This window comes from Hyaena hyaena, unplaced genomic scaffold (genome assembly GCF_003009895.1).
Source record: "Hyaena hyaena isolate Hyena2069 unplaced genomic scaffold, ASM300989v1 scaffold_564, whole genome shotgun sequence".
In the NCBI taxonomy this organism is placed as follows: Eukaryota; Metazoa; Chordata; class Mammalia; order Carnivora; family Hyaenidae; genus Hyaena; species Hyaena hyaena.
The window spans coordinates 934,782-962,175 of record NW_024081195.1 but is presented as its reverse complement, the minus strand read 5'-3'; the positions used below and the strand labels follow the sequence as shown (position 1 = coordinate 962,175).

General features: G+C 38.0%; 1 protein-coding gene across 2 annotated transcripts in view; it reads left to right on the top strand.

Moving 5' to 3' along the window:
- ITGA2 (integrin subunit alpha 2) overlaps positions 1–27,394 on the top strand; it is a 109,186-nt gene that overhangs the window by 49,898 nt on the left and 31,894 nt on the right. For both annotated transcript variants that reach the window (XM_039256208.1, XM_039256209.1), the window contains 10 exons: positions 833–924; positions 4,117–4,231; positions 4,403–4,530; positions 7,170–7,318; positions 12,016–12,166; positions 12,456–12,621; positions 15,746–15,822; positions 17,822–17,960; positions 19,506–19,651; positions 21,254–21,397. In XM_039256208.1, coding sequence (XP_039112139.1) covers positions 833–924; positions 4,117–4,231; positions 4,403–4,530; positions 7,170–7,318; positions 12,016–12,166; positions 12,456–12,621; positions 15,746–15,822; positions 17,822–17,960; positions 19,506–19,651; positions 21,254–21,397 — 1,307 coding nt within the window. The remainder of the gene's footprint in view (positions 1–832; positions 925–4,116; positions 4,232–4,402; positions 4,531–7,169; positions 7,319–12,015; positions 12,167–12,455; positions 12,622–15,745; positions 15,823–17,821; positions 17,961–19,505; positions 19,652–21,253; positions 21,398–27,394) is intronic.

Here is a 27,394-nt window from a genome sequence, read left to right as displayed (position 1 = left end):
GAAAGACAGAGAGGGAGACAGTTTCCAAAGCGGGCTCTGAGCTGAGAGCAATAGAGCCTGATACAGAACTCAAACGCACAACCCATGAGATCATGACCTAAGCCGTAGTTGTACGTTTAACTCACTGAGCCACTCAGGTGCCCCCTATTTTTAATTTTGTGAGGACCTTCCATAATCCTTTCCAGCGTGGCTACACCAGTTTGCATTCCAACCAACAGTGCAAAAGTGTTCTGCTTTCTCTACATCTTCATCAATATCTGTTGTTTCCTATATTGTTAATTTTAGCCATTCTGACAGGTGGGAGGTGGTATCTCATTGTGGTTTTGATTTGTATTTCCTTGATGATAAGTGATGTTGAGCATCTGTTCAGAATTTCCCTTTAAAATTCACTCACTACTGTTTTGGGCCAGATTCTACTATATGACATTTTTAAATAACGCTTTAAGGATATTTTTTTCTGATCCAGAATAAAGCGTTAGATGGAGACACTGTGACTTGAAAGGAGTGGTTTGGCAAATTGGAGACCGAATAGTGTCCTCAGACGTGTTTTGTTTGGCCAGCACTTTGTTTTTAAAATTTTTAAACTTAAATGTCTATAAGTTATGCCCTTTCCAGATACCACCTCCTAATAGCTTCACACATTTCAGTGTATTAGCTGCCAGGTCACTGAAGGCCTCTTATTTCTCTCCATGTGAATATATGATGTGAATGCCTGGATATGACGCTGAACTCAATGCTACACATAAACACGGGTGTGGAGTGTTTTTTTTTAACAACTTTAAATAAATCGTGAAGATTTATTCACTTTTCAAAATCTTTTTCTCTTTGAAAGCTGCTACAACCATTCCCAACGTTACCGAAATGAAAACCAACATGAGCCTTGGCTTGACACTCACAAGGAACTTAGGAACCGGAGGATTTCTCGTGAGTGTTTACCTTTCAAATTCTCATCTGTCTCAAGAAAGTGTGTAGTGTCTTCTCATCATCCCACCTATCAAATCAAATCTTGATATTTAAATATTAGAGTTTGCTTTGGGATAAATCATACCATGTGGATATTCAACATGGCATACCCGTCTGTTGTTATATAGTCTTACTAACATACTCAGCAAAACCATTGACACGGAATGTCTTAGAAGAAAGTAGCAAAAGGAACACCAATCCTTTGACCTTTGGAAAGTGTGCTTAGCATTTGTTGATAACAGCAGAATTCCAAGTCCCGTTTTTTCTTCCCACAGGAATTTTAAGATAGGTACTGCTAATTCAGAGAGTGCACTTCCAGGCTGAAGAGTATTTCTGTCTTTATCATTTGCCATAACCCTTTGGTGAATCTGATCATTTAAGTCACGGCTTGGCCTCTCATCTTATATCATGTCAGTGTATACTCTCATTGAGTTTCTAGTATGCTGTGAGAAAACATCAGAAATGAGTGAAATAGAAATACCTTCTTTAACAAGTGGTTTGGGGACAACTCACTGGTTAATAACTTGTTTATCTAAATATACTTTCAAGCAGATTAAAGAATTAATATAAAAAAACAGGAAGAAAATGAAAGTTTTCTAAAAGAGGGAAGAATTTATAAGCTTAGAACTAATAGAAGAAATAATATAAGAAATTGTTGAAAAGATTTATTTGACTATATAAAAAACTGAAAACCATCCCATACCAAAAAAAAATGTCTAAGGCAAATAAAAATCCAATCTTACTAGACATTTCCACCTACTCATAGATGATCCCAGTTATATTGCCCTGTTAAAATAGCCATAGAAAAGTTAACTGTACGTTAGTTATGTCTATACCATTGACATGCTAACTTAAAAAGCCCATGTGTATAATTGAATTATTCTAAGAAAATAATTAATTTTCAACAATGTCATTCTACTTTTACTAATAGATATTAGTATTCAAACATTGGAACCACTCAATAAATTAGATATTGCTTATAATATGTGAATTCAAAGCATAAATAAATAGCACAATGAATCTTCATCATTCATTGTATTCCAAAGTTTTTAAAATAGGATTGTTTTCCTCTTTTTTGTTTGCTTATTTGCTTTTAAGGTTGAATAAATTCAGGAAAAGGAACATATTGAGATATAGGGATTACAGGATGCACTTCTAAATTTTTAATTTGTAAATTCAGATAAAGTAAAATAAAATTGCAAGAGAATTTAAGAGATTAAGTTAACAACCAATGTAGCAAGGAGAGAAGGAGGGAAGAGGAAGGAAAGCAGAGAGAGCCAAAGCTTCCTTTACATACCTAAAAGGTCAAAATCTTAAGATACTCTTAAGAATTATGTGGAAAAGGCTGACAATCATCACATTTTTTTGAAACTGCTTAAGTTCTGGGCTTAAAGCAGGAATGTAGTTCTGGCATTAACAATTGGCATATTCTAATTTCAACTTCTTAATGCTGTTTTCCATTGCTTTTAAAACAAAAAAAATTCTTGAACGCTTCATGAGTTATTATTTTTCAAGGTGATTTTTAAAAAACCAACTTGGGGATGGGGATACAGGAATCAATATAATTGGTATTCATCATTTGGTAAACTAACCAAAGGCATCAATCGTGATTTTCCCCCTAACTAATTGCAGAATGAGCCAGTGTTATAGGAGAAAGAACTATGGCTTATTCACTGTTCATGCAATATGATCACAGCTGCTTTTCCTTTGAGCAACCAACAATTAAACTGGGTCAAATAAATTCCCCTTTATTCTTCCAAATTTTTTATTGAAAGTTCACATCTTTTCTTAAATTTTAATAATTGAGCCACAGCTTTACATAATGTTAAACTTTGTAGATGCTCTTTAAGATTTTGACTAGACTTCTCTTTCCCATTTTTCTCCTTTTACATCTAGCGGTTTTAACAGGATTTAATGTAGTATTTCCTGTGTGATTCAATCACAATTTAATCAGGAATCCTTGGCATTGAAAGGCCGCTGAAAAGGAGGGATCTGAGGTTGGGTTAATGGAGATATTAAGAATTGGAGTATGTATGATGTGGGAAGGGAGACAAGTGCCAGCTTGGATGACTTCGAGGCAGTGGAAACAGGGGGATCAGAAGTCCTCAAATACCTTATAGCATAGTTAAAAGCTGGTAGTTCATATACCTCGTTTGTGTTTGTTTAGTGGATTGGCACAAAGAATTTGTCTTCTCGAACTCTCCTTGAAAATTTGGAAGATCTGGCAAGGCTGGCAATGGGCAGGAGCCATGGTTGCCTGGCCTTGGGTATGACACCTGGACTGTTCATTTACCATGGCATCTATACCAGCCCAGAGCACTCTTAAGTTCCTGCCTGATCCGGCTCTTGGGGGCTTATGGTTCCTGCTAAATAGAATAGGTGGGAGTATACATATAATATAATAGTATAAATGAATAGTATAACCTTTGTTCAAGATAACAACAGTAGGGGCACCTGGGTGGCTCAGTCAGTTAAGCATCCAACTCTTGATTTCTGCTCAGGCCATGAACATTTCATGGGTTTGAGCCCCCCTATCAGGCTCTGCACAGTGTGGAGCCTGCTTGGGATTCTCTTTCTCCTCTTTCTCCTCTCTCTCTCTCTCTCTCTCTCTCTCTGCCCCTACCTCCGGAGCTCCCTCTCCCTCTCTCTCTCAGAATGAATACATAAACAAACTTTGAGGGAAGAAAAGAATAACTGCAGCAATGATGTTGGCTAACAACCACATGCCATTTGTTATTTACCCCACACTGTTCTAAGTGTTTTGTATCTATAGAACCATTTAATCTTCACAACACCTTAAATGACAGTAGATACATTATCCTCATTTACAGATAAAGCCCCTGAAGCCCACATAACTGAGAGATAAAAGATGAAGGAAAACACCTCCTTTCTCTAGTTTGGTGGGTGACCTGAGGGTTCCTCCCTAGGCTGCTGACACCTGCCTCCCCGCCCAGCCACCATCTTCTCCCTCACTTCTGTCGGTTCTTTCTCTCAGAGGCACTTTCTCTCAGAGGTCTTTTTGACCTGATAGTTTCAAGAGTTGACAATTCCTAGTATCTTGTGAAATCATAGAAATGATCTGAGTTTTACAAATGGAGAAGTAGAAAACTAACATTTTCCATGTGTTTTGTCATTGTTCTCATTTCTTTGAAGACGTGCGGTCCCCTGTGGGCACAACAGTGCGGAAGCCAGTATTATGCAACTGGTGTTTGTTCTGATATCAGTCCCGATTTTCAGCTCTTGGCCAGCTTTGCACCTGCAGTTCAGAGTAAGTGATGAATGTTCAGAGGGTCCGAGCAATACCTTACATGAGGGCAGAGGCCATATTTATCAAATACAAGCCAACCCTTCAAGTCCATTTTACTTTGTCCTATTTGCATATGAGTGTGAAGATTGAATTAACAATGGAAATCTGATTCTTTCATCTTTTCCTGTGTAGCCTGCCCTTCTCTCATAGATGTTGTGGTTGTATGTGATGAGTCAAACAGTATTTATCCCTGGGAAGCAGTAAAGAATTTTTTGGAAAAATTTGTCCAAGGCCTGGATATAGGCCCCACAAAGACACAGGTATGTGTCTATATACACTAATTATTAATAATATATATTATTATTAATATTAATAATATATACACTAACCCACAGATTTCATTCTAAGGAAATATTGTTAGATACGAGGTCTTAATTTTTCCATTTGTCAAATACCCACATTAAATGCATTTAATGTTAACCTTGACAGTTAATTGAAATTTGCACTACATTGAGTTTTTCTGTCTATGATGTTGCCCAATGTTGGTGTTTGAGCTTAGATTTCTATTTCTGATAGGCATTTTAATCTTTTTTTAGTTGCTTATTTTTCCCTCCTACAAATCATGAATTTATCAATACATTTTAAAATCCAATACATATTCTTTCTGGACTAAAAATTAATTTCTTTTGTTGGCCTTGAATTCCTGGGATTTTTATAAAGAAGTCAATAGACAGGGGCACCTAGGTGGCCCAGTCCGTTAAGCATCAGACTTTGGCTCAGGTCATGATCTCATAGTTTGTGAGTTCAAGCCCTGCATCAGGCTCTCAGCACAGAGCCCACTTCAGATCCTCTGTTCCCCCATCTCTCTGCTCCCCCTCTGCATGTGCGCACCATGCGCACTCTCTCTCTCTCCCTCCCTTTCAAAACTAAACATTTTTAAGTCTATAAACAGCATGATCCTATCTTGTTATTTTTTACTCTTTTATCATATTTTACTCGGTCCTTTCTTTTTACACAGAATAAGACTTTTTAATATTTTGTATAGTTCTTCATGTTTTAAGGAGTCTTTAATTTGCTTTTCTATCTTCTTGAGATAGGCATCCAAAACTCAGGAACAGAAGCTTCACACTTCCATAAAACTGAATAACATTTATTGTTAAAGTTCTGGGTCTTCTTTCTTTCTTTCTTATTGGATTTGCTCTTTCATGGTCATTCTGGTTGAACGAATATCAACAGGGCCAGTTGACAGAGTTCCCAGTGTATGTTCTTGGGTTGTTCCTGTCATCTGATGCCTTGTGTCCAACATCTAGTAACAATTGTTGGACAATTTTCCCCTTCACACTTAGCTATATTGAAATTTGATTTTCTGCTTTCCTGTACAGTATTACAAAATATTATTATGTTTTCCCATTGACGTTGTTTTTCAATTCCAAGAGGACATTAATGTTCACTGAAACGTTGGAAGTTTCACTGTGAGCTTTTACCAGAAAATTTTATGAATAAGAGCAGGTATGTCATTTATTTCTGGACACCATCCTGTAAAGGTCCCATCGTAAGAGAAGTTTTCATAGGCATTTGCTTGTTTTATCTATCTCTAAATGGACTTACCCCCATAACATGACTTACTATATTTAATAGTTTCTTGAATGGAATCCATGGCGTTCCTCTCCTTGTCTTCCTACCTCCCATGCATCTTATTCATCCCTAGAGATGATTTACACAGTCTCTTTTTTTTCCAACCTAAATTTGACCTTTCTGTAAGTCCTAATATACTACACTTATTTAAGTCTTCTATTCATTATTCCCCTTTCTCACACAGGAGTTCTGGGACTGTCATACCATCTTCCTCTCATATTAGACATTTAAATCCTTAGAGTTATTTTCGACCCTTTCCTCTCTCTCAGGTCTTACATCCTGTCCTAAAGACAGGGCTCCAGAAATATACTTTTCACATCTTCCCAGTACCTACTTGATTGCTTCCTAGCACAAGTAGCTGATTGAACTCAGAAATCCAGGCCTTACCACTTCCACCTTCCTTACATACTGATCTCTATCTTAAAGACCTTCTTACAACACTGACCTCTTATTGCCACTTCCTACTCTAGAACCTTCCAACTCCTAGGCATAGAGGATGATTTCAGGGCTGAGATATTAGTAGAAGTATTTGGCCTTCTTGATCTAAAGGATTAGGGTATGTGCCCCAACCTTGTTCAGAAGTTATTCCGCTTGTCAGATTCCTCAAATGATGGGCCCTTGGGTGGCTCAGTCAGTTAAGCATATTCCTCAAATGAGAACTCTCCCTAATGGCATTTTCTCTGAAGGCCAGAAACCTTCTGCCTATTTGCACATATAGCAGCTTTTTTCCAAAGATGCTAACGTCTGTGATTAGAGGAAATCAGAATAATAAATACATCCAAATTGATGTTTTGATTAGCTCACTATTTTTTTTCTTTTGTACACAAATCTAACTCTTTGTTTACTATGTACCTGTTCTTATTTGATGACCTGTTATCTTCCATCCATGACTACTTATAATTGTTTATATGCTTATATCCATTGTTAATTAGAAGGTTTATATCATTTTAATCTTCCTGTTATGAACTTTATTCTAATATTTACCCATTCTAAAATATTATCAGACAGTACTTAATAATCCGTTACCAGATAATCTATAACTTTTGTAGTTGAAAATCTATAACTATTACTCTTGAGAACCAAATATTACATGATAAGACATGATCTTGTTTATCAACAAGTACTAGTGCTATAACTGACAGCCTCTAATAAAGAAGTCATTCCATTGGAAGTAAAATAACTATTCTTAAGAACAAAATTGGAAATTATTCCCTTATACTATCAGCCCACATCCAAATGCACTTTTGATTTTGATTTAAATTGGTTAATTAGAAATTATTTAAATGTAATGACAAGCCTTTAATAAACTTCTGCTTTCTTGAAGGTGGGGTTAATTCAGTATGCCAACAATCCAAGAGTTATATTTAACCTGAACACTTTCAAAACCAAAGATGCAATGATTGAAGCAACATCCCGGACATACCAATTTGGTGGAGATCTCACAAATACATTCAAAGCAATTCAATATGCAAAGTAAGTTATGCAAATAGCCCAATATTTTGATAAAATAGAAGTGCTTGTAAGTAAGAAAGGAAAAAAAAGGACAAAGAAGAATAACATACCTAGTGCCCATATTTAAATCAGAAATAATGAAGAAAAATTCAACCATTCTGTCATTTGAACACTTTGAGAAAGCACTAGGAAATGAAATTTTAAAGTCTTTGATTTCTAGGATTTTTATAAGATATTATGTGATTTTTAAAGAAGATTTTATATAAAATAAATGAAACAACATTAAAAGACCTAGGTTAAGTAGGAAATGGAGCAATCTGCAATTATTTGTTAGTATTTATCGAGGCCACAGACAACTTGAGCTAATGGAGCCCTTCATGCAAACTAAGAAGGGCCATAGACTCTTTTTTTTTTTTTTTTACAAATAGTTTATTGTCAAATTAGTTTCCACATAACACTCAGTGCTCATCCTCAAAGTGCCCTCCTCCATGCCCATCCCCCCTCCCCCCCACATCCATCAGTCCTCAGTTTTTGTCAGCATTCAAGAGTCTCTCATGGTTTGCCTCTCTCCCTTTCCCCCACCATTTCCGCCCTTCTTCTCCCCCTTGTTCCTCCGTCAAGTTCCTCCTAATCCTCCTATACGTGCAAACATATGATATTTGTCCTTCTCTGCCTGACTTATTTCGCTCAGCATAACACCCTCAAGGTCCATCCATGTTGCTACACAAGAAGGGCCATAGACTCTTAAATGTTAATGACCTTGGAGTCTGAATTGAATGGAATGGGCTCACTATACTTACTATAATCCGGGCAGTGTGAACATTACAACTGTATAACCCTCTCTTAATTTTTAGCTCAGTTTCTCTATTTTCTCAGAACTCCTGACCTTTAAATCATATACCTTTACAAAAATGCCGAAGACTCTCCTATTAAAAAATAAATGAGAACAATAACATCACCTTCCTTTAAACCTACCTCCTGCCTTTGTCATCTTGTGCATTTCTTCCTTCCACTACCATAACTCCTTGAAAAATTCTATTTGCCCTCCTCCACTTCCTTGAAACATTGGAAGAGACATTTGGTGAATGTGGCCCTCTGTCAGCCAACAACCCAGTGGGCCTGCCTCAAAACCTCATCCTCTTTAGCTTCCCTTGCCATTTGCTGATGGTGAACATAAACTGCTATTCTAGCCCCAGTTGCCATGACATCACAAACTTCTAGAATCCCTGCCAACTTTTTGTCAACAATTCTGCCTCTTCTCTGGCTCCTTTTCCTGTTTTTTCTTCACTAAATAGAGCCCTCTTTTTTTATATATAGCTCTTTTATGTTGGGCATTGTCTCCACTCTCATGGCATCCGCATTAGCCCTGTGTGGGCCACCACACTGCAATGTGGTCAGCTCTGAATTCTCTCCCAGAATCCACACAGGCATCCAGATAATGCTGAATATCTTTGATCTGGAGTGTTGGCTCACTTATCAAATTCAATACATCCTAAACCAGCCTTATTCTTTTCCTTACCCATTCTCATGACTTTGCCATTTTGACTCATGCTACTACCTTTTCCCCAGTCATTCAAACTAAACACTTGCTGGCTTTCTTTATTCTTTCTATTCTTCCTTAATAGCACACATCTGGTCAGTCATCACATCCTGTCCTTTCTATTTCTGCATTTCCTATTGTATCCACTCCTCCTTTTTTCTGGGTATATATTCTAGTTGCTGTTTCTATCAACCGGTGATTTCCCTAGATGTCTCACAAGCAGATGAGAAGATATGATTGGTTTGGTTAATCTCTATTGTCCCTATTGAGATGTTCTTTTGGGCCAATCAATAGGTCTGGCCAGTCAATAGGTCTATTGCCATTTGGTGAAGTGCCCTTTATAGTCCAGTAACTAGACTCAGAAGCAGAGTATGTTGACATAGGAAATGGCCTAGAAGAAGCTACAAACTGCAGAGGGCTTGTGCTTTCAGCAGGAAGTATGGATGTGGTATTTTCTCTGTAAGGAGCCTGGGGCCTGGTAAGCATTTCTCCCAGGAAGAATGGCCACTGTGATATGACCTTTTTTTTTCTTTTTTTTAGCTTTTTTGTCCATTCAGAACTTTGCTTTTCTCCCTTGTGCCATCATCTTTTACTGCTGTTTCCCAAGCTAATAGAAATCTTGCTGCTAAGAGAATCATTTAACTTCTTTTTTAAATTAAAAAAATTTTAATGTTTATTTTTGAGGGAGAGAGATAGAGTGCAAACAGAGAGGGGCAGAGAGAGAGGGAGACCCAGAATCTGAAGCAGGCTCCAGGCTCCAGGCTCTGAGCAGCACAGAGTCTGCTGCAGGGCTCAGACTCATGAGACCTGAGCCGAAGTCAGACGCTTAACTGACTGAGCCACCTGGGCACCCTGAGTGAGAATCACTTAACTTCTTACCCGCATCTTCCATAATTTAATTACCTTTCTTTCTCTTTTACTTTTTCTTTTCTCCCCACCACTTTGATCTGTTTCTTTACAACATCAAATAGAATTTTTTTGACACTGTTTTAGTAAATATTCCTTTTCCTTTTATCTTATTTTGTTGTGTGTCTATGGTTCTGATTTATTATTCTAAGACCTGAAGATAATCAGAACAAATGAGGCACAGTTTCTACCCTCAGAAATCTTATAATCGTGCATGAGTTCATGAAGAGTATAATTCACTCAAAAATTATTTCATGTAAGTACAGCATTCAAATTTGTCTGGGTAACAAATATAAAATATTTTTCTATATTTTTACATTCTGCTATATAAAATACAGGGAAGTTTTAGGGAATAAAATGATATTCTCAGTTTTAAACATACTGAAATTAAAGTGTCCTTTATACATTCAGGTGAAAATATTTAGCAGGCATTGAATACATAACTCTGAAATGGTAGAGATGAATGGAAAAAGATGTGGACCTTCATATGTCATCATTATAGGGGTAGGTAGCCCAAAGGAGTGAGTGGCATTCTGCAAAAGGGAATCTAATAGACAGGGTAAAAGTTATTGGACCACTGGATACCCATCTAGAAACAAAATAAAGCTGAATCCCTGACTCAGTCCTTGAGTCAAAATAAATTGCAGCTGCCCTAAACATTTAAATCTAAGAAAATGAAATTATTAAAAGATGATGAAAAACTTGGGTGATTAAAAGAAATGAGTCATAAAGATAAAAAATCCTTTTAAAATACCAGGTCAAATATAAAAGACACACACAAAAAGTTAATGAAATTGATTGTATCAAAATATTATATTTCTATACAGAAGTAATACCACCAAAATTTAAAAGATTAATGAACTGCAAAAAATATTTATAATATATATGACAAAAGATAATTTTTGACTAATAAAGATCTTACTAATTAGAAAAACAATGAACAATCCAAAGAAAAATGGACAAAGATAAAGAAATATCAAGAGTTCATAGAGAAAAAAAATACAATGGCTAATAAATATAAAATGATCATTATCTCTTCATAATGAAACGGTTCATATTAAAACAATTATGTATCATTTCTCACTTATCAAAATGCCCCCAATTTAAAAGTTTAATAATCCTCACTGTTAAGGAAAGAAGATGGAGAGACTTGCATTCTTTTACATTATCGTAATATATATTGGAAATTTTTAGAAGACAATCTGTCAACATTTGAAATGTGTAAATCCTTTGTCCCCGTAATTTCACTACTAAGATTTTATCCTAATGACACAGTTGGAAAAGTATGCCAAGATATATACCCAAAGACATTTATTACAGTATTACTTGTAAAATTCAAAATGCCCTAAATGCACAATAATGAAGAATTGGTAAAACTATGGTTACCCCAAATAATGAGATATTATGTAGTCATTAAAAAAGAAGAGCTTTGTATGTGCTGATATAGAAAGAGCTCCATGAAAATGAAAAACAACTGTATAGACTATGCCCCCATTTGTGTGAACATTTGAGGAATAGACTATGCACATAGATCTAGATAAAATATTTTCTATAAGGAAGCATAAATTGATAAAAGTGGTTTCTTTTGGAACAGTGACTTGGTGTCACATTTTTTTAATGTCCATTTGACAGAGAGAGTGTGTGCATGGACACACGAGCAGGGGAGGGGCAGAGAGAAGGAGACAGAGGATCTGAAGTGGGCCCTGCATTGATAGCAGGCAGCCCAATGTGGGACTTGAACTCACAAACCATAAGATCATGACCTGAGCAGAAGTCAGGTGCTTAACTGACTGGTGAGTGACCCAATTGCCCCTACATTCTTATTTTATACCTTTCCAGGGGCTCCTCGGTGGTTCAGTCAGGCGTCTGACTCTTGATTTCTGCTCAGGTCATGATCTCATGGTTTGTGAGATGGAGCCCTGCGACAGGCTCCAAGCTGCCAGGCGAGCCTGCTTGAGATTCTCTCTCTCTGTCTTTGCCCCAGCCCCCACTCACACAGGCGTGCCTGTGTACACACACACACACACACACACACACACACACACACACCATGGAAACTATGCAAGATGTATATCTATTTCCTTTTAGGCTGCAAATAGAATGTAGGTAAATGTCACCAGAACTGACATAGAAATTCTAAGTCACAGTAGGTCATGCTCAAAGAAGTTAGTTTCAGAATTAACTTCAAAAAGAAGTTAGTTTAATTCCTAACCAGAGGTCCACATATTAGCTTCATCTTTTGATAGTGAGTTTCTAATTTTGTCTGCCACAGAGATTTCGCTTATAAGGCAGCTGCCGGAGGACGACCAGGTGCTACCAAAGTAATGGTGGTTGTAACTGATGGTGAATCGCATGATGGTTCCATGTTGAAGGCCGTGATTGATGAATGCAACAATGACAATATATTGAGGTTTGGCATAGCGGTAAGTAGATTTTCTTTTTTAGTTGTCTTTCAGTTGATGGGTAAGTGCTCCTTTGTAATATCACTTCCCAAGACTGCACGCTCTCATTGGCTCCTCACAACTTTATAAGAAAAGAAAATATTTACCTGGTCTCTGCTTCTTGTTGATTTTTAGTCCTATTGACTAACGGGGTATGGATTTACTTCCCTAGAGGCCCTGTTCTTTTCAGAAATATAATACTAGAAAGTATAAGGGGATAATGGAGTACAACTGTAATGATCTTTTATTCTCTCTTCTTCTATTTTTCAAGGTTCTTGGGTACTTAAACAGAAATGCCCTTGACACTAAAAATTTAATAAAAGAAATTAAAGCAATTGCCAGTATTCCAACAGAAAGATATTTTTTCAATGTGTCTGATGAAGCAGCTCTACTAGAAAAGGCTGGTACACTCGGAGAACAAATTTTTAGCATTGAAGGTAAAAGAACTCCATCTTTCAAAATTTTTTTCAAGCAGTCTTGATTTTATTACTGTATATTTACTCTAATAACGTTAACTTGCATAACTTATATGAAAGGACTCCAGTGAATCAGTAAGAAAAGCAGACAACATGAATAAGTAGTTTATAAAAGATAAGATACAAATGGCTAGTAAACACAAGAAAATATTCCCAATTTCAGTAATTGTTTTAAAATATAGATTAAGTCTGGGGGGGAGGGGGGGATGGGCATGGAGGAGGGCACTTTGGGGATGAGCACTGAGTGTTATGTAGAAACTAATTTGACAATAAACTATTTGTAAAAAAAAAAAAAAATTAAAATATAGATTAAGTCAATGTTACTTTGTGCCTAAAAGATAACAAAGATTAGTAATATATCATCTTGGAGATATTATGGGGAAGCATAGAAGCTCATATACAATTGTTAAGATTATAAATTGTATAGCTTTGGGGGAGGGCAATTTAGTCATATCTATTATAATTATAAATAGTTTTACCTTTTTACACTCCATATTTTATAATCATAGAAAGTTTTACCTTTTTATCCTGTTATATAATTTCTGAAAATCTTGAATTTGTTTACAACAAACATATGTACATTTAAAGTTAGAAAGATTTTTAATAGTTCAGATTTCAAGGAAACCTGTTACTTACCAGATCTATAATAATTGACTTGTATGGCATAGGAAGGTCTAGTCAGTCTAGAAATACCCCATGTTTAAGAACTCACTGTATGGAACACATTTCCTAGTTGGTAAAAAGTACCACATGGTCCAAATTCTGGTTCCTGGTGGTTAGTTCAAATAACTCTCAGCAGTAAAGAGCCTATTTTATTGAGCACCTACTACATATCAGGTATCTTTCAGAAGCTGGATCCAAGGGCATTACATAAATTAAGCATTAATTTTTGAGTCTTATCTTTATCTCCTGATTGTCCACTGGAGACGTCTATCCAAAAGTTCTTCTTATTTGCTTCTTTAAGCATCTGATGATACTTTTTTTTTTTTATGTTTAGTAACTTTATTTTTTTTTAATTTTTTTTATTTTTTTATAGTTTATTGTCAAATTAGTTTCCACATAACACTCAGTGCTCATCCCCAAAGTGCCCTCCTCCATGCCCATCCCCCCCTCCCCCCCACATCCATCAGTCCTCAGTTTTTGTCAGCATTCAAGAGTCTCTCATGGTTTGCCTCTCTCCCTTTCCCCCACCATTTCCCCCCTTCTTCTCCCCCTTGTTCCTCCGTCAAGTTCCTCCTAATCCTCCTATACGTGCACACATATGATATTTGTCCTTCTCTGCCTGACTTATTTCGCTCAGCATAACACCCTCAAGGTCCATCCATGTTGCTACACATGGCCAGATTTCATTGTTTCTCATTGCCATGTAGTATTCCATGGTATATTTACCCAAGGGATACAGAAATGCTGAGGCATAGGAGCACATGTACCCCAATGTTCATAGCAGCACTCTCCACAATAGCTAAAACATGGAAAGAGCCTAAGTGTCCATCAACAGATGATTGCATCTGATGATACTTCTAAGCTGTTTAAATCATCATCAAAATCCAGAGTGCTCTGAGATAATATAAAGTTATTTGTTTTCCTATGGCACAACTTATGCTTGTTTGTGGTGGCATAAACATGAATAATCACAATGCAACCTAAATGCTAATTAGAAATGATTGTGTGCCTTATCTGCTATTATGAATTTTGGGGAAGCACTGTTTTACTTTATTAAATATTGCCTTGGGGCACCTGGCTGGCTTGGTCAGTGGAGCATGTGACTCTTGATCTTGGGGTTGATTTCAAGCCCCATGTTGGGAGTAGCAATTACTTAAAAATAAAATCTTTAAAAAATATTTTTTTAATGTTTACTTATTTTTGAGAGAGACAGAGCACGAGTCGGCGGCAGGGTAGGGGATGGGGGTGGCAGAGAGAGGGAGACACAGAATCTGAAGCAGGCTCCAGGCTCTGAGCAGTCAGCATAGAGCCCGTCGTGGGGCTTGAACCCACAGACCGTGAGATCATGACCTGAGCCAAAGTTGGATGCTTAACCAACTGAGCCACCCAGTCGCCCCAAAAAATAAAATCTTAAAAAAAATGAATCTCTTCTCATCCTGTGTAAATTAATACATCTTCTAAACAAGTGACTGTGTCATATTTTATATATTATATATATATGTATATATATATTCTCTGTATCAAACTGTTGGTCTAGGAATTTATTCCTTTTTGTGAAGATTAACGAAATGTAACCATTTTGACTGCACTGAGTCCTACAGTTCTAGTGTCAGAGACAAGCACGTATGTAGAAGTAGGACAAACTTCCCAGTTGGTAAAATTTCTACTCAATCTCGAATCCTGGATCCTGAAGCCTCACCCAAATGTCTGTCTGTTTAGTCTTCATGACGCATTAGCTGCCTGGCTTTTCCAACTGCATCTGAGATGTGTGTGCACTCATTAGGACCAATATTTAAAAGCTAAAAATTCAATTAGTTTCTTAACTAGTAATAATATTCTTTTTTTTTTAAAAAAAGGCCATCACGCACTTTTAGCTTACCTCATCCCCTATATTGAGTGTTTTTGATATCAAGAACATCATAAGCATGCAAATAAATGCATTAATGCATAATCAAGTTTAAGACCAACTTGAAACACCACCTTGGAAGTATTGTGGGTTCTCATATATGTTAGGTAACTTCTATTTTTTTTTTAAATTTATTTTGAATGTTTATTTGCTTTGGAGAGAGAGACCAAGACAGAATGAGAGTTGGGGAGGGGCAGAGAGAGAAGGAGATGCAAAATCCGAAGCAGGCTCCAGGCTCTAAGCTGTCACCATAGAGCCCAACATGGGGCTCTAACTCACGGACCACATGATCATGCCCTGAGCCGAGGCTGGAAGTCCAAGCAACCGAGCCACGCAGGCTCAGTTAGAACACTTCTTAGTGATTTCTCCATCCCAGAATATTTTTGAGTGAACATGAGAGCATTGTGTGTGCACATGCGTGTGCATAGGCACATGTGTATATGTGTGCACACGTGTGTTTGGAAATCTGATTTAAAATTTGACAGCAGTATAATTCTTGAAATTATCTTTTCCCAGGTACTATTCAAGGAGGGGACAACTTCCAGATGGAAATGTCACAAGTGGGATTCAGCGCAGATTACTCTCCTCAAAAGGTGTGTATATCAGATAAGTCCCAGCCATGCTGTCATTTGGCTGAACACTTCTGGGCACAGTAGCTTTATAGAGAGAGTGGAAAAAAGAGCCACCTAGTAAGCAACAGTTCTGCTTCTCAGTCATAGTCATTCAGTTTCTTTGTCACACATTGCTGCTGCTTTGTCATCTAAAGAGTGAAGGATAATAATGCCTTCTCTTCCCCATTTTACAGAGATTTTTGATGGAAAAAAAGAAAATGCTCCAAAGGACAGGCACTGCATTAAGTCAAGGAATTGTCATTGCAGGAATTTCCTCTAAATCAATTAACTACCAGAAAAGTTTGTTTAAAAAAAAAAAACACAGGGGCGCCTGGGTGGCTTAGTCGGTTAAGCGTCCGACTTTCGCTTAGGTCATGATCTCGCGGTTCGTGGGTTCGAGCCCTGCATCCGGCTCTGTGCTGACTGCCAGCTCAGAGCCTGGAGCCTGTTTCAGTCTGTTTCTCCCTCTCTCTCTGACCCTCCCCTGCTCACGCTCTCTCTCTCTCTCCTAGAAATAAATTAAAAAAATATTAGACAAAAAATTTCAAAAAAACCCCCCACAAACTCTTGTTAGCGCTGCCATTGGTGAATTCTGAGTTGCCAGCGTATCTCTTTTCTAAGAGCAGAGACAGAAGATAGGTGAACAAGTGAGGGGTTAGGAAACATGTGAGGTGGGACGTCTTCTTAGCTCAGAAGATCCATTCCTCCTTCTCATAAACATCCACTTCCTAGGGCTCTGACTCCAACTCTGTAGAGTCCTGGTGGGGTAGTAAGGGGGCACAGACCTAGGTGCCCCTGGAAAAGCCTAGGGGTCAGTATGAACTCAGAGGATCTGATGGCCAGAGGAAGGATCAGGAATGGCTTGGGGTTTTTCCTCGAGAATACAAAGTGCTAACTTTTTCTGGATCACCAATCGTTAGAGATACTCATAAAAGTTATGGTTTTCCCTCAGAAAAAAATGTAAATGAACCCTCACACAGAGAATTTTGCATATACTTTCCTGAGGTTTTTGTACATTTCCTACAGTCCCTTCCTGCACCCCTGATTCAGAGTCCCAAATTTATGACAGTCATTCTCATTTCATGGTCTCTTGTCCTCAAACTGGGACACATCATTTTGCAACTTGCTATATTTTTAATAGCTTCTATTTTCCAATCCAAAATCCATATCTTTGGTGTTTTCTAAGATCTAAGATCAAAAACTTAAAAAATGATAAATCCCATCCTGACAACCCCTGCCTTTTGTGATGATGTATAGCTTTGACTGTTCCGGTTGGATGTTGAGTCCATCCAGAGCAGTCCGTTCTTTTTGTGGACCCCGCCCCCCCACCGCCCACCCCGCTGTGCTGACCAGTGCCTGTTCTCCAAGTAGATTGAATGTCATGCTCGTTACCTTTCATAGATGAGCTGTCTTCAAGTAGATGGAATAGGATATAGATGATGGAGGAACGTCTGAGAAGGGACCAAGAGGAAAGAGAAAGAATGTTGAAAATAGAATAGGTCAGAAGGGGCCTGCGAGGATGATGTGCCTGGATAGCGGAACCGCCACACCTCTCTTCCTCTGCCATCTGCACTTCCTATTTCTCAAGCATGCCCCACATCTGGCTGGGAGCTTTTCTTATGACTGTGTGAGGTAGGAGGCTCATTTCTCATTCTTCCTAACAGCTCCTAACTGTTCAGCATTTGCAGATGGGGGCCCCTGAATGGAAATTGGAAGATGGCCACATGCTTCTCCTATAGCATAATAGAGATTTATCTAGAGAATGTATCAAGGTAACACAGTCTTGGGGAAGACTTTCCTCCAGCACAAAATATATTAAAACAATTTGGACACATATCAATTTGGACATACATTCATCTACATTTTGCTTCATCATCTTCTCCTTAAATCTAGACCATTTATTTCCGTGTTTTGCCTACTCTGTATTCTCTTGCCTTAAAGGAGGTTTGTTTTCATGATCTTCATTTTTCAATTATTTTAGGATATTCTGATGCTGGGTGCAGTAGGAGCTTATGCCTGGAGTGGTACTGTGGTCCAGCAGACATCTCATGGACATTTGATCTTTCCTAAACAAGCCTTTGACCAAATTCTGCAAGATAAAAATCACAGTTCATACTTAGGTAAGGCATAGCAGCATTTGACTCAGTAAATTTAAGTTCCCTTTTTTAAAACTACCCCTCACTGAATTTTAAGATCCTTTCAGGAAAGCCCTTGAAGTGTCATCTAATTATTATATTTATTACACATATTTATGTTGCCTCTTTGCAAATCAGACCTTAGCCTATAACTATTTAACTATTTAATGACACATTATTTAATGTATTACACTTCCTGACGTCTTCTGGCTGTTTGAGCAGTGGGTTATTCCTGGGAACTGCTTGTGCTTCTCCCAAATGGAAATAGTTCCTAGAAGCCAATACAGTAAATGTCAGTCTTATATTAATTTAGAGTTCTTAGTCTTTCTTTGTTCCTATAATAAGCAGCCACTGATTTTGAGTACCTACTATGGGATACTTCCTGAGCTGGCTATTTTATCTACATAAACATTTAAATCCTTCCAACAACCCTTTGAAGAAAGTATTATTATCCCCATTTTACCTTGGAGAGCCAATGAGGTTAATAACTTGCCCAAAGGCAAAAAACTTAGCAAGTGGTAAATCCAGAATTTGAACCTGGGACTGTCTGACTCCATAGCCTATGTTCTTTCCACTGCATTCCATTACCTTTTAAATTCATGTATTCAAGAAATACTTGTTCAGTGCCAAGTTCCTGAGTGGCTGATAGGACAGCCCAGAATCTAGGGCCTGCTTTACAGGTAAGTGTCCCACCTGTGTAGAGCAGTGCTGTCAGGCACACTTAGAACTGTGTGTCGCTATGAAGGAGCGCTGATCGCTGACTTCATCTTTGACCCTCTGTCTTGTTCTCCCCTCTGGCACACAGATTCTACAACTTAAAAATTTTTTTTAGTGTTTATTCATTCTGAGAGAGAGAGAGAGAGAGAGAGAGAGCAAGCAAGGGAGTGGCAGAGAGAGAGGGAGACCCAGAATCTGAAGCAGGTTGCAGGCTCTGAGCTTTCAGCACAGAGCCCGATGCGGGGCTCGAACCCAAGAAACATCGGATCATGACCTGAGGTGAAGTCCAGTGTTTAACTGGTGCCCCCAGATGCCACCACTTTAGATAAGCAGCAGAATGCCCTCTGGCACATGTGGCACCACTTTATACAACTAGTAGCCATGCTCTGGTGCACATGGTGCCACTTTAGATAACTACCCTATGACCTCACCACCATGTCCCTCCCTCCATAAAAGCTGGAGATGAAGGCCTGAGCAGGGGTGGGGAATAGCTGCGTAGTAGAGTTGTGTAGTGCCCTGGATCCTCCGTCCATCTGCACCTCATCCTCTCCCCTGCTGGTAAGTTACTTTGAATACCTTGAATAAAACGTTGTGTGAACAATATGGAGTGGCTTGCTTCATTTTTCAATATTGAAAAATATTTTTCAGTATTGATAAATATTTTTCAGTATTGACCTTCTCAGTCTGGAGGATACGTTACTGATCCTCCTCCACTTTCAAATGAAAAAGGACCTCTGGACATTTCTACTAACTTTGGGAGCCTATCTGCTGAGCTCTTCAATAATACCTACTCTGCAACTCCTTCTCTCCTAGGTTACTCTGTGGCTACGATTTCTACTGGAAAAGGCATTCACTTTGTTGCTGGTGCTCCTCGGGCAAATTATACTGGCCAGATAGTGCTATACAGGGTTAATGAGAATGGCAATGTCACCATTATTCAAGCTCACCGAGGTGACCAGGTAAAGCCCATTTTGTAGCAGGTGAAACTAATGGAGTGAACTGGCGCAGATGAGGAGTGGGGAGTTGATAGAAAAGGAAACTGGCATTAAGTGCCTGTGCTGTGGCTGCTTCTGTGATCTGTATCCACTTGAATATTCCTTAAATCTTCACAACACTGGGATCCATCCCCTTCTAGCAGGTTACTGAGCATTTACCTTCTTAAGGTCAGAGAGCTTCCATGGGGTTATGCCCTCATTAAAACTCAGTCCTGTGTAGACGCAAAGCCTGTGCTGTTTGGTTATATCCAACTGCATACTTTTGAGTCCCTAGATTACTAATACATGTGTATTATTGAGTCCTAATGACAGGCACCTAACCACAGCTTTGTTGGCAAGCTCCTGCAAGGAGCCGACGATCTGGAGGAAAAATGAGGAAAAAGGAAGCGGGATAGCGTTGTCAAGACTGAGCTACTGTATCTGGGCCTGTCAAGGTGTCCTGTGGCTTTGATGTTTCTAAAATTAAAGCAACTGTCTTTTCCACCACTTTCTTCTCAGCATGACAACTTGATAGTCAGAACCTGTGATGACCCCCAATCATGGCTGAAGAGAGCAAAGGCCAGCTGATAAATTCCTATTTCCTCACCGAACAGTTTTAACCCACAGGCTTGGCACATATTTGAAATAGTGCCAGATCTCTGACCACAAACAAATTTTCCTTCCTTGAATTAGAGAAACCAGCTAGTGTTCCCTTCTCTTGGATCAAGTGTGAGCCTACCATCTATGGGTTTTCTGGGAGTAAGAGGACCTGAGTCTTTGACTTCCTTGACCACAAACCAACTATGGCCGCATACTTTTCTCTCTTTAATATTTTAAAGAAGTTTGCTTTTATTTTGAAGAAAAACAATGACCATGTTCTAATATGAATCCTTTCTTGTTCATTGCCAAAGCCTTAAGAGGTATTCACATAGGCGTGTGATGAAAATTCAGATTCTCAGCCTCTTATTTCATTATATCTCCACCCGTTCCCCTGTCCCAATGTATCTGAGAAATTGTCTCTTGTGCAAGATCATGCCACGGACACTTTCATCACACATGCCTGCCCACTCTTCTCCACCTAGAAAACTCCTTGTTTTTTAAGACGCCATTTATATAACAATGTTTTTGAGCCTTCCTGACTCCTACACTCTGATCACACAGCATTTGGTCCTTGCCTCTACTACAACCTACTTGACCACACAGGCAAAGCCATTTGTCCTAACTCCCTCTTCCTCCTCCTGCCTTTCTCTACAACACACGTCACAAACCCCCTAAGTGTTTCTTTTAAATGTGGCCTTTGACCCACCAGCATCAGAAACACCTGGAGTGCTTATTTAACATACTGTTTTCTGGATTGCACCCATCCAGGGTCTCTATTCATGATTTGTGTGCACACAAAGGTTTAAGAACCAGGTGTCACATCATGATACAACCTGAGAAAAGGGACTATGTTATCTATCTTAATGTTTCTAGCATCTTACAGGTAGGAAGTGCTCAATTTCTGTTTGTTGAATGAGTAAATGAAAGTGCAGTATAGGAGTATATGAGTCCTAGGAATTCTAAGGTTAATACACTTTATCATTACAGATTGGCTCCTATTTTGGTAGTGTGCTGTGCTCAGTTGACGTGAATAAAGACAGTGTTACAGATGTGCTCCTGGTGGGTGCACCTATGTACATGAATGACCTAAAGAAAGAGGAAGGAAGAGTCTACCTATTTACTATCACAAAGGTAAAAAAAAAAAAAATTAAACTGACTCAGTCGAATTTGCTTTAGTATTGGTAAATTAAAAAATCTGTATTTTTGCAGAATAAAGAATTATTGAATGATCATTTTCCTTTTTTTTAAAGTTGATTTATTTTGAGAGCAAGAGAGAGAAAGAATCCCAAGCAGACTCTGCACCGCTTGATGCAGGGCTTGAACCCCAGAACCGTGAGATCATGACCTGAGCCAAAATCAAGAGTTGGATGCTTAACTTACTGAGCCACCCAAGGGCCCTTTGAATTATCATTTTCCTATGTATTATGGTTTATATTTCATCATTTTGAGAATGCCACCATTAAATTTTAAAAATCACATTAAAAGCATAATCTTTAGAGAAAGAGCTAAATTGTATAGTGCTCTGCCATTTTCCATGAGAGGTCTTTGAATATATATTATGCAAATAAAGTCCTTATAAATGTACATCATTTTTGAAATGTACATACATGCACACACAAACGTCTGCGTACTTCCCAAGTATCTCCTTCAATTATTCTTTACTGTGAAGAGACTATAATAACAGAACTACCTTGTTCACAATTTATAGTGAAAAAGTCAAATTGTACCAGGCACTTTGCAAACTTTCATATAATCCTGAATGTTTTCTACATTAGTTTGTCAAGAAATTCTGTTGCTTAGTGTAGCAGTTAGGTATGTGTATACCCAGCTCTTGGAATTTTTAGTTCCTGCACATAACACTTAGCATACCCTACCTGGATCATACTCTCTAACTCCATGCCCAGAAATATAATGAACTCATAGCTAAAAAGAAAACCAGAATTTAAAAATTTCTAATAGAAAATAAGAAAGGATGGAAAAAGGAGAAGCTGATGTTAATATAATAAATATTATGCTTTGTTTGCTTTTATCGTGGTTTGTCCTACCTTATTTATTTAAATTAGTGTAAAAGTTAGCTCTCAGGTAGAAGCAATTAAAACATTTCTAAAGAGGGGTACCTGGGTGGCTCAGTCAGTTAAGTGTTGGACTTCAGCTCAGGCCATGATCTCGCGGTCTGTGAGTTCAAGCCCCTCTCAGAGCCTGGAGCCTACTTGGGATTCTGTGTCTCCCTCTTTCTGCCTCTCCCTCCCTCACTCACGCTCTGTCTCTCTCTCAAAAATAAAACCTTAAAAACATTTCTAAAGCATTTTAAAGAATCTATAATTGAATATTCAGTAAGGGAAGGGGATATATAATTGTTTCAAATTTAACAAATACCTAATTTCTTAAATGTCTCTTGTCAATATTCTGAATTATCATTATTGTTGAAGATGAGATGATCTCATAATACTTTGTTCATCTCATAATACTTTGTTCAATCTTCATAACAAAGTGATTTCCATAAGATTATCATAGAGAAGAAAGAATCAATACCACCCTGCTTCACGGATGGGGAGCATTTCTTTCTTGGGAAGCCATGAAATATTTCCATTACTGATATCAAAATCTGGGGGAAAGAACTATCTTTTACAAGAAAATGGCTTTTCTTTGGGCAGAATTATTTTTTTATAATACGACAATCTTTTTTTGTGTGTGTGTATAGTTGACACATGTTATGTTAGTTTCAGGTATATAACAAGGTGATTTGACAAGTTTATACATTAGGCTGTGTTCATCACAAATGTAGCTACCACCTGTCTCATCATTCACTATATTCCTTATGCTGTGACTTTCATTCCCATGGCTTATTCATTACGTAACTGGAGGCCTGTATGTCCCTTTTCCCTTCAGCTATTTTGCCCAACCCTCCTATGGTATTTGTCTTTCTCTGGCTTATTTCACTTAACATGAATGGAAGTGGAAGGTATTATGCTATCTCAAATGGCACGATCTCATCCTTTTTCACGGTTGTGTAATACTCATGCATGTGTGTATACATTTTCCTTATTCATTTGTCTATTGATGGATACTTAAGTTTTTCCCATATCTTGGCTACAATAATGCTGCAATAAATATAGGGGTGCGTATCTTTTCAAATTAGTATTTTTGCTTTCTTTGGGTAAATATCCAATAGTGGAATTATTGGACCATATTGTATTTCTCTTTCTCATTTTTTGAGGAAACTGCACACTGTTTTCCACAGTGGCTACACAAATTTACCTACCAGTGCTCAATGGCTCCTTTTTCTCTACATCCTTTCTAACACTTGTTATTTCTTGTCATTTTAGCCATTCTAACTGGTGTCAGGTGATATCTCCTTGTAGTTTTGATTTCCAGTTCCCTGATGATGAGTGAGGTTGAACATCTTTTCATATGTCAGCCATCTGTATGTTTTCTTTGGAAAAATGTCTATTCAGGTCCTCCATCCATTTTTTAATTGGATTGTTTGGTTTTTTGGTGTTGTAGAGGTTCTTTACATATTTTGACTATTAACCCTTTACTGGACCTTTCATTTGTAAATATCTTCTCCCGTTCAGTAGGTTGTCTTTTTGTTTTGTCAGTGATTTCCTTTGCTGTGCAGAAGGCTTTTATTTTTGGTGTAGTCTCAGTAGTTTATTTTTGCATTTGTTTTCCTAGTCTCAGGAGACTTATCTAGAAAAATGTTGCTATTGCTAATATCAGAGAAACTACTGCCTGTGTCCCCCTCCATGCTATTTATGGTTTCAGGTCTTACATTTAATCCATTTTGAGTTTATTTTTGTATATAGTGTAAGAAAATTGTCCAGTTTCATTCTTTAGCATGTAGCTGTCCAGTTTTCCCAGTACTATTAATTTAAGAGATTGTCTTTTCCCCATGGTCTATTCTTGCCTCCTTTGTCATAGACTCATTGACCATACAATTGTGGGTTTATTTCTGAAGTCTCTATCCTGCTCCATTGATCTGTATGTCTATTTCTGTGTCAGTCCCATACTGCTTTTATTGCTACAGCTTTGTAGTATATCTTGAAACTGGAATTGTGTACCTCCAGCTTCATTCTTAAAATGTCTTTGGCTATTCAGATCTTCTGTAGTTCTATACACATTTTAGTATTATTCTAATTCTGTGAGAAATGCTGTTGGTATTTTGATATGGATTGCATTCAGTGTGTAGATTGCTTTGGGTAATGTGGACGTTTTAACAATATTAATACGAGCATGATGGAACGTCTTTCTATTGGTTTGTGTCCTGTTCAGTTTCTTTCATCAGTACTTTATACTGATTAGAGTATGGGTCTTTCACCTCTTTGGTTAAGTTTATTCCTAGATATTTATTTTTGGTGCTGTTGTAAATGACATTTTAATGTCTTTCTGCAACTTCATGGTTAGTGTATAGAAATGCTACTGGTTTCTGGGTATTAATTTTGTGTCCTGCCACTTTCCTGAATTTATTACCCCCAGTAGCTTTTTGGTATAATCTTTAGGATTTTATTTCTATAGTATCATGTTGGCTGCAAATAATGACAGTTTAATTCCTTCTTTACCCACATAAATGCCTCATTTCTTTTTAGGTCTGATTGTTGTGGCTAGGACTTCAAGTATTATTTGAATAAAAATGATGAGAGTGAATATCCTTATTGCCGGAGGCCGCGCCGGCTCCGACAGGTCCAGGGGTCCCTGAAGGATGGACGGTGTCGGCGAAAGAGAGTGAGAGAGCCCCGAGATCCTTTCTGATCACCAGGCAGGCATCTCTGTCCTGTTGGTTTTGGTGTCTTTATTTATAGGTTAAATGATAACATGACATCAGAAAAAGGAATTTTTACAATGGATAGCTCTTTGTGATAAGATGCTTTGGAAAGTGTACAGAAGCAGGTTTTACAGAAATATTCTTGCAGAATTATTCCAATTATAGTGAGGTTAAGTAAATCTTATAACTAAAGAATTAACAGGGTATTCTTAGTAAAAGACAGGATACATATTTGTTCTAAGTTAATAACCCTAAGGTTAGGTCATCGGTTAAGTGTATAGATGGGCTAAGAGTCATTCTGTCTGACTCTCAAATGTATGTTTTTGAGTTGGTTAATAAGTTGTTTGTGGAAACCTATTTGATGCTGAATGTGTGAACACCATGGAGGCCCTAAAAGTGTCAGCCTTTTGTTTGTGGGTAATGCTTTAGCTCCTCTTATCTATCCTCATCCCAGCCACCTGTAAGGGAGGGTGTTTGCAGAAAGTAGGCCTTGGGGAAGGGACTGCCCTACATCACCAATTAGGAGAAGGTGTAAGTATTAACTTAAGTTCTGCCCTTATCTGTACCTTAACTCTAAATTAGGCTCTTTGTCTCGGGGCCAGGCTCAGTTGTAATTCTTGTGTTCTTAACCCCCTAAGTGTTGGATCTGCAAGGCCCTCAGGAAGAGCCTTTTGACAATCATCTGTAGAGCTTTCATCTAAAATCTCTCTTGTAAAGGCAGGAATATGCTTTTCCTTATGAGGTATCTGTGTTCAGAATATTGGTCTGATATGGAGTATTGTGAGGCCTGGTCAATACCAGCACAACATGAGCCAGTAGTAGCAGGAGATACCAGTTATCATTTCTCATGGCAGTAGCTGTGCAAACACTGCCATTTCCTTGCTGTGACTGCCATCCAGAGAGGCCAGTGCGGCTCCCGGCACCTTATCCTGTTCTTGACCTTAGAGGGAAAACTCTTAGTTTTTCCACCACTGAGTATGATGTTAGTTTTGGGTTTTTCATATATGGCCTTTATGATGTTGAAGTATTTTCTCTCTAACTCCACTTGGAGAGTTTTTATCATGAATTGATGTTGAAACTTGTCACGTGTTTTTTCCACATCTTTTGAGATGATCTTTTTGTCCTTCATTTTGTTGGTGTGGTGTATGACATTTCTTGTAAGGCTGGTGTAGTGGTGATGAACTCCGTTTATCTTTCATTTGTCTGGGAAACTCTTTATCTGTCCTTCAAATCTGAATGATAATCTTGCGTAGTAGACTATTGTTGGCAGCAGGTTTTTTTCTTTAAGCACTTTAAATATGTCACTTCCTTCTGGCTTGCAAAGTTTCTGCTGAAAAATCAGCTGAGAGCTTTACAGATTTTCCCTTCTTAGTAACTTTTTTCTCTCTTGCTGCTTTTAAGATTCTCTTTATCTTTAACCTTTAACATTTTAATTATTATATTTAATTAATTATTATATGCCTTCTTGGGTTCATCTTGTTTGGAATTTGTTGTGGAGTTAGATGTCTATTTCCTTCCCTAGGTTAAGGAAGTTTTCAGTTTATTATTCAAATAAATTTTCTATACCTTTTTTCTTCTGGGACCTCTATAACAGGAATGTTTGTTTGCTTGATGTTGTCCATGAGATCTCTTAATCTATGATTGTTTTAAAAATTCCTTTTTCTTTTTCCTGTTCAGCTTGTATGCTCTCCATGACCCTTTCATCCAGGTTGTTGGTATATTCTGCACCCTTGAATCAATAGTTGATTCCTTCCCTCTAGTGTGGTTTTATCTCAGTTTGTGTATTTTTCAACTCCAATTGGCCCTTTTTAATATTTTCTATATCTTCATTGAAAGTCTCACTGAGATCTTCCATGTTTTTCTCCAGCCCAGTATCTTTATAATCATTAAACTCTTTATCAGGCATGTCACTTGTCTGTTTCACTTAGTTCTTTTTCTGTGGTTTTAGTTCTTTTTTTTTTTTTTTTTTTTTAAGAGCATTTTGCTTGAGTTTGTTTCTGTGGATTAGGGAGAATGGCTATTGCTCCTAAACTTGAAGGATGGTGTATGGTACTTATGTATAGTGTCCCCTGTGCAGACTTGTGTGTGCTTGGTCACTTTTGCTGGCTGACTGAAGCTGGGCTGCATATGCTAGTTACTCTTTTAAACTTTTTTTTTTTTTTTTTACAAATAGTTTGTTGTCAAATTAGTTTCCACATAACACTCAGTGCTCATCCCCACAAGTGTCCTCCTCCGTGCCCATCCCCCCCTCCCCCCCACATCCATCAGTCCTCAGTTTTTGTCGGCATTCAAGAGTCTCTCATGGTTTGCCTCTCTCCCTCTCCCCCACCATTTCCCCCCTTCTCCTCCCCCTTGTTCCTCCGTCA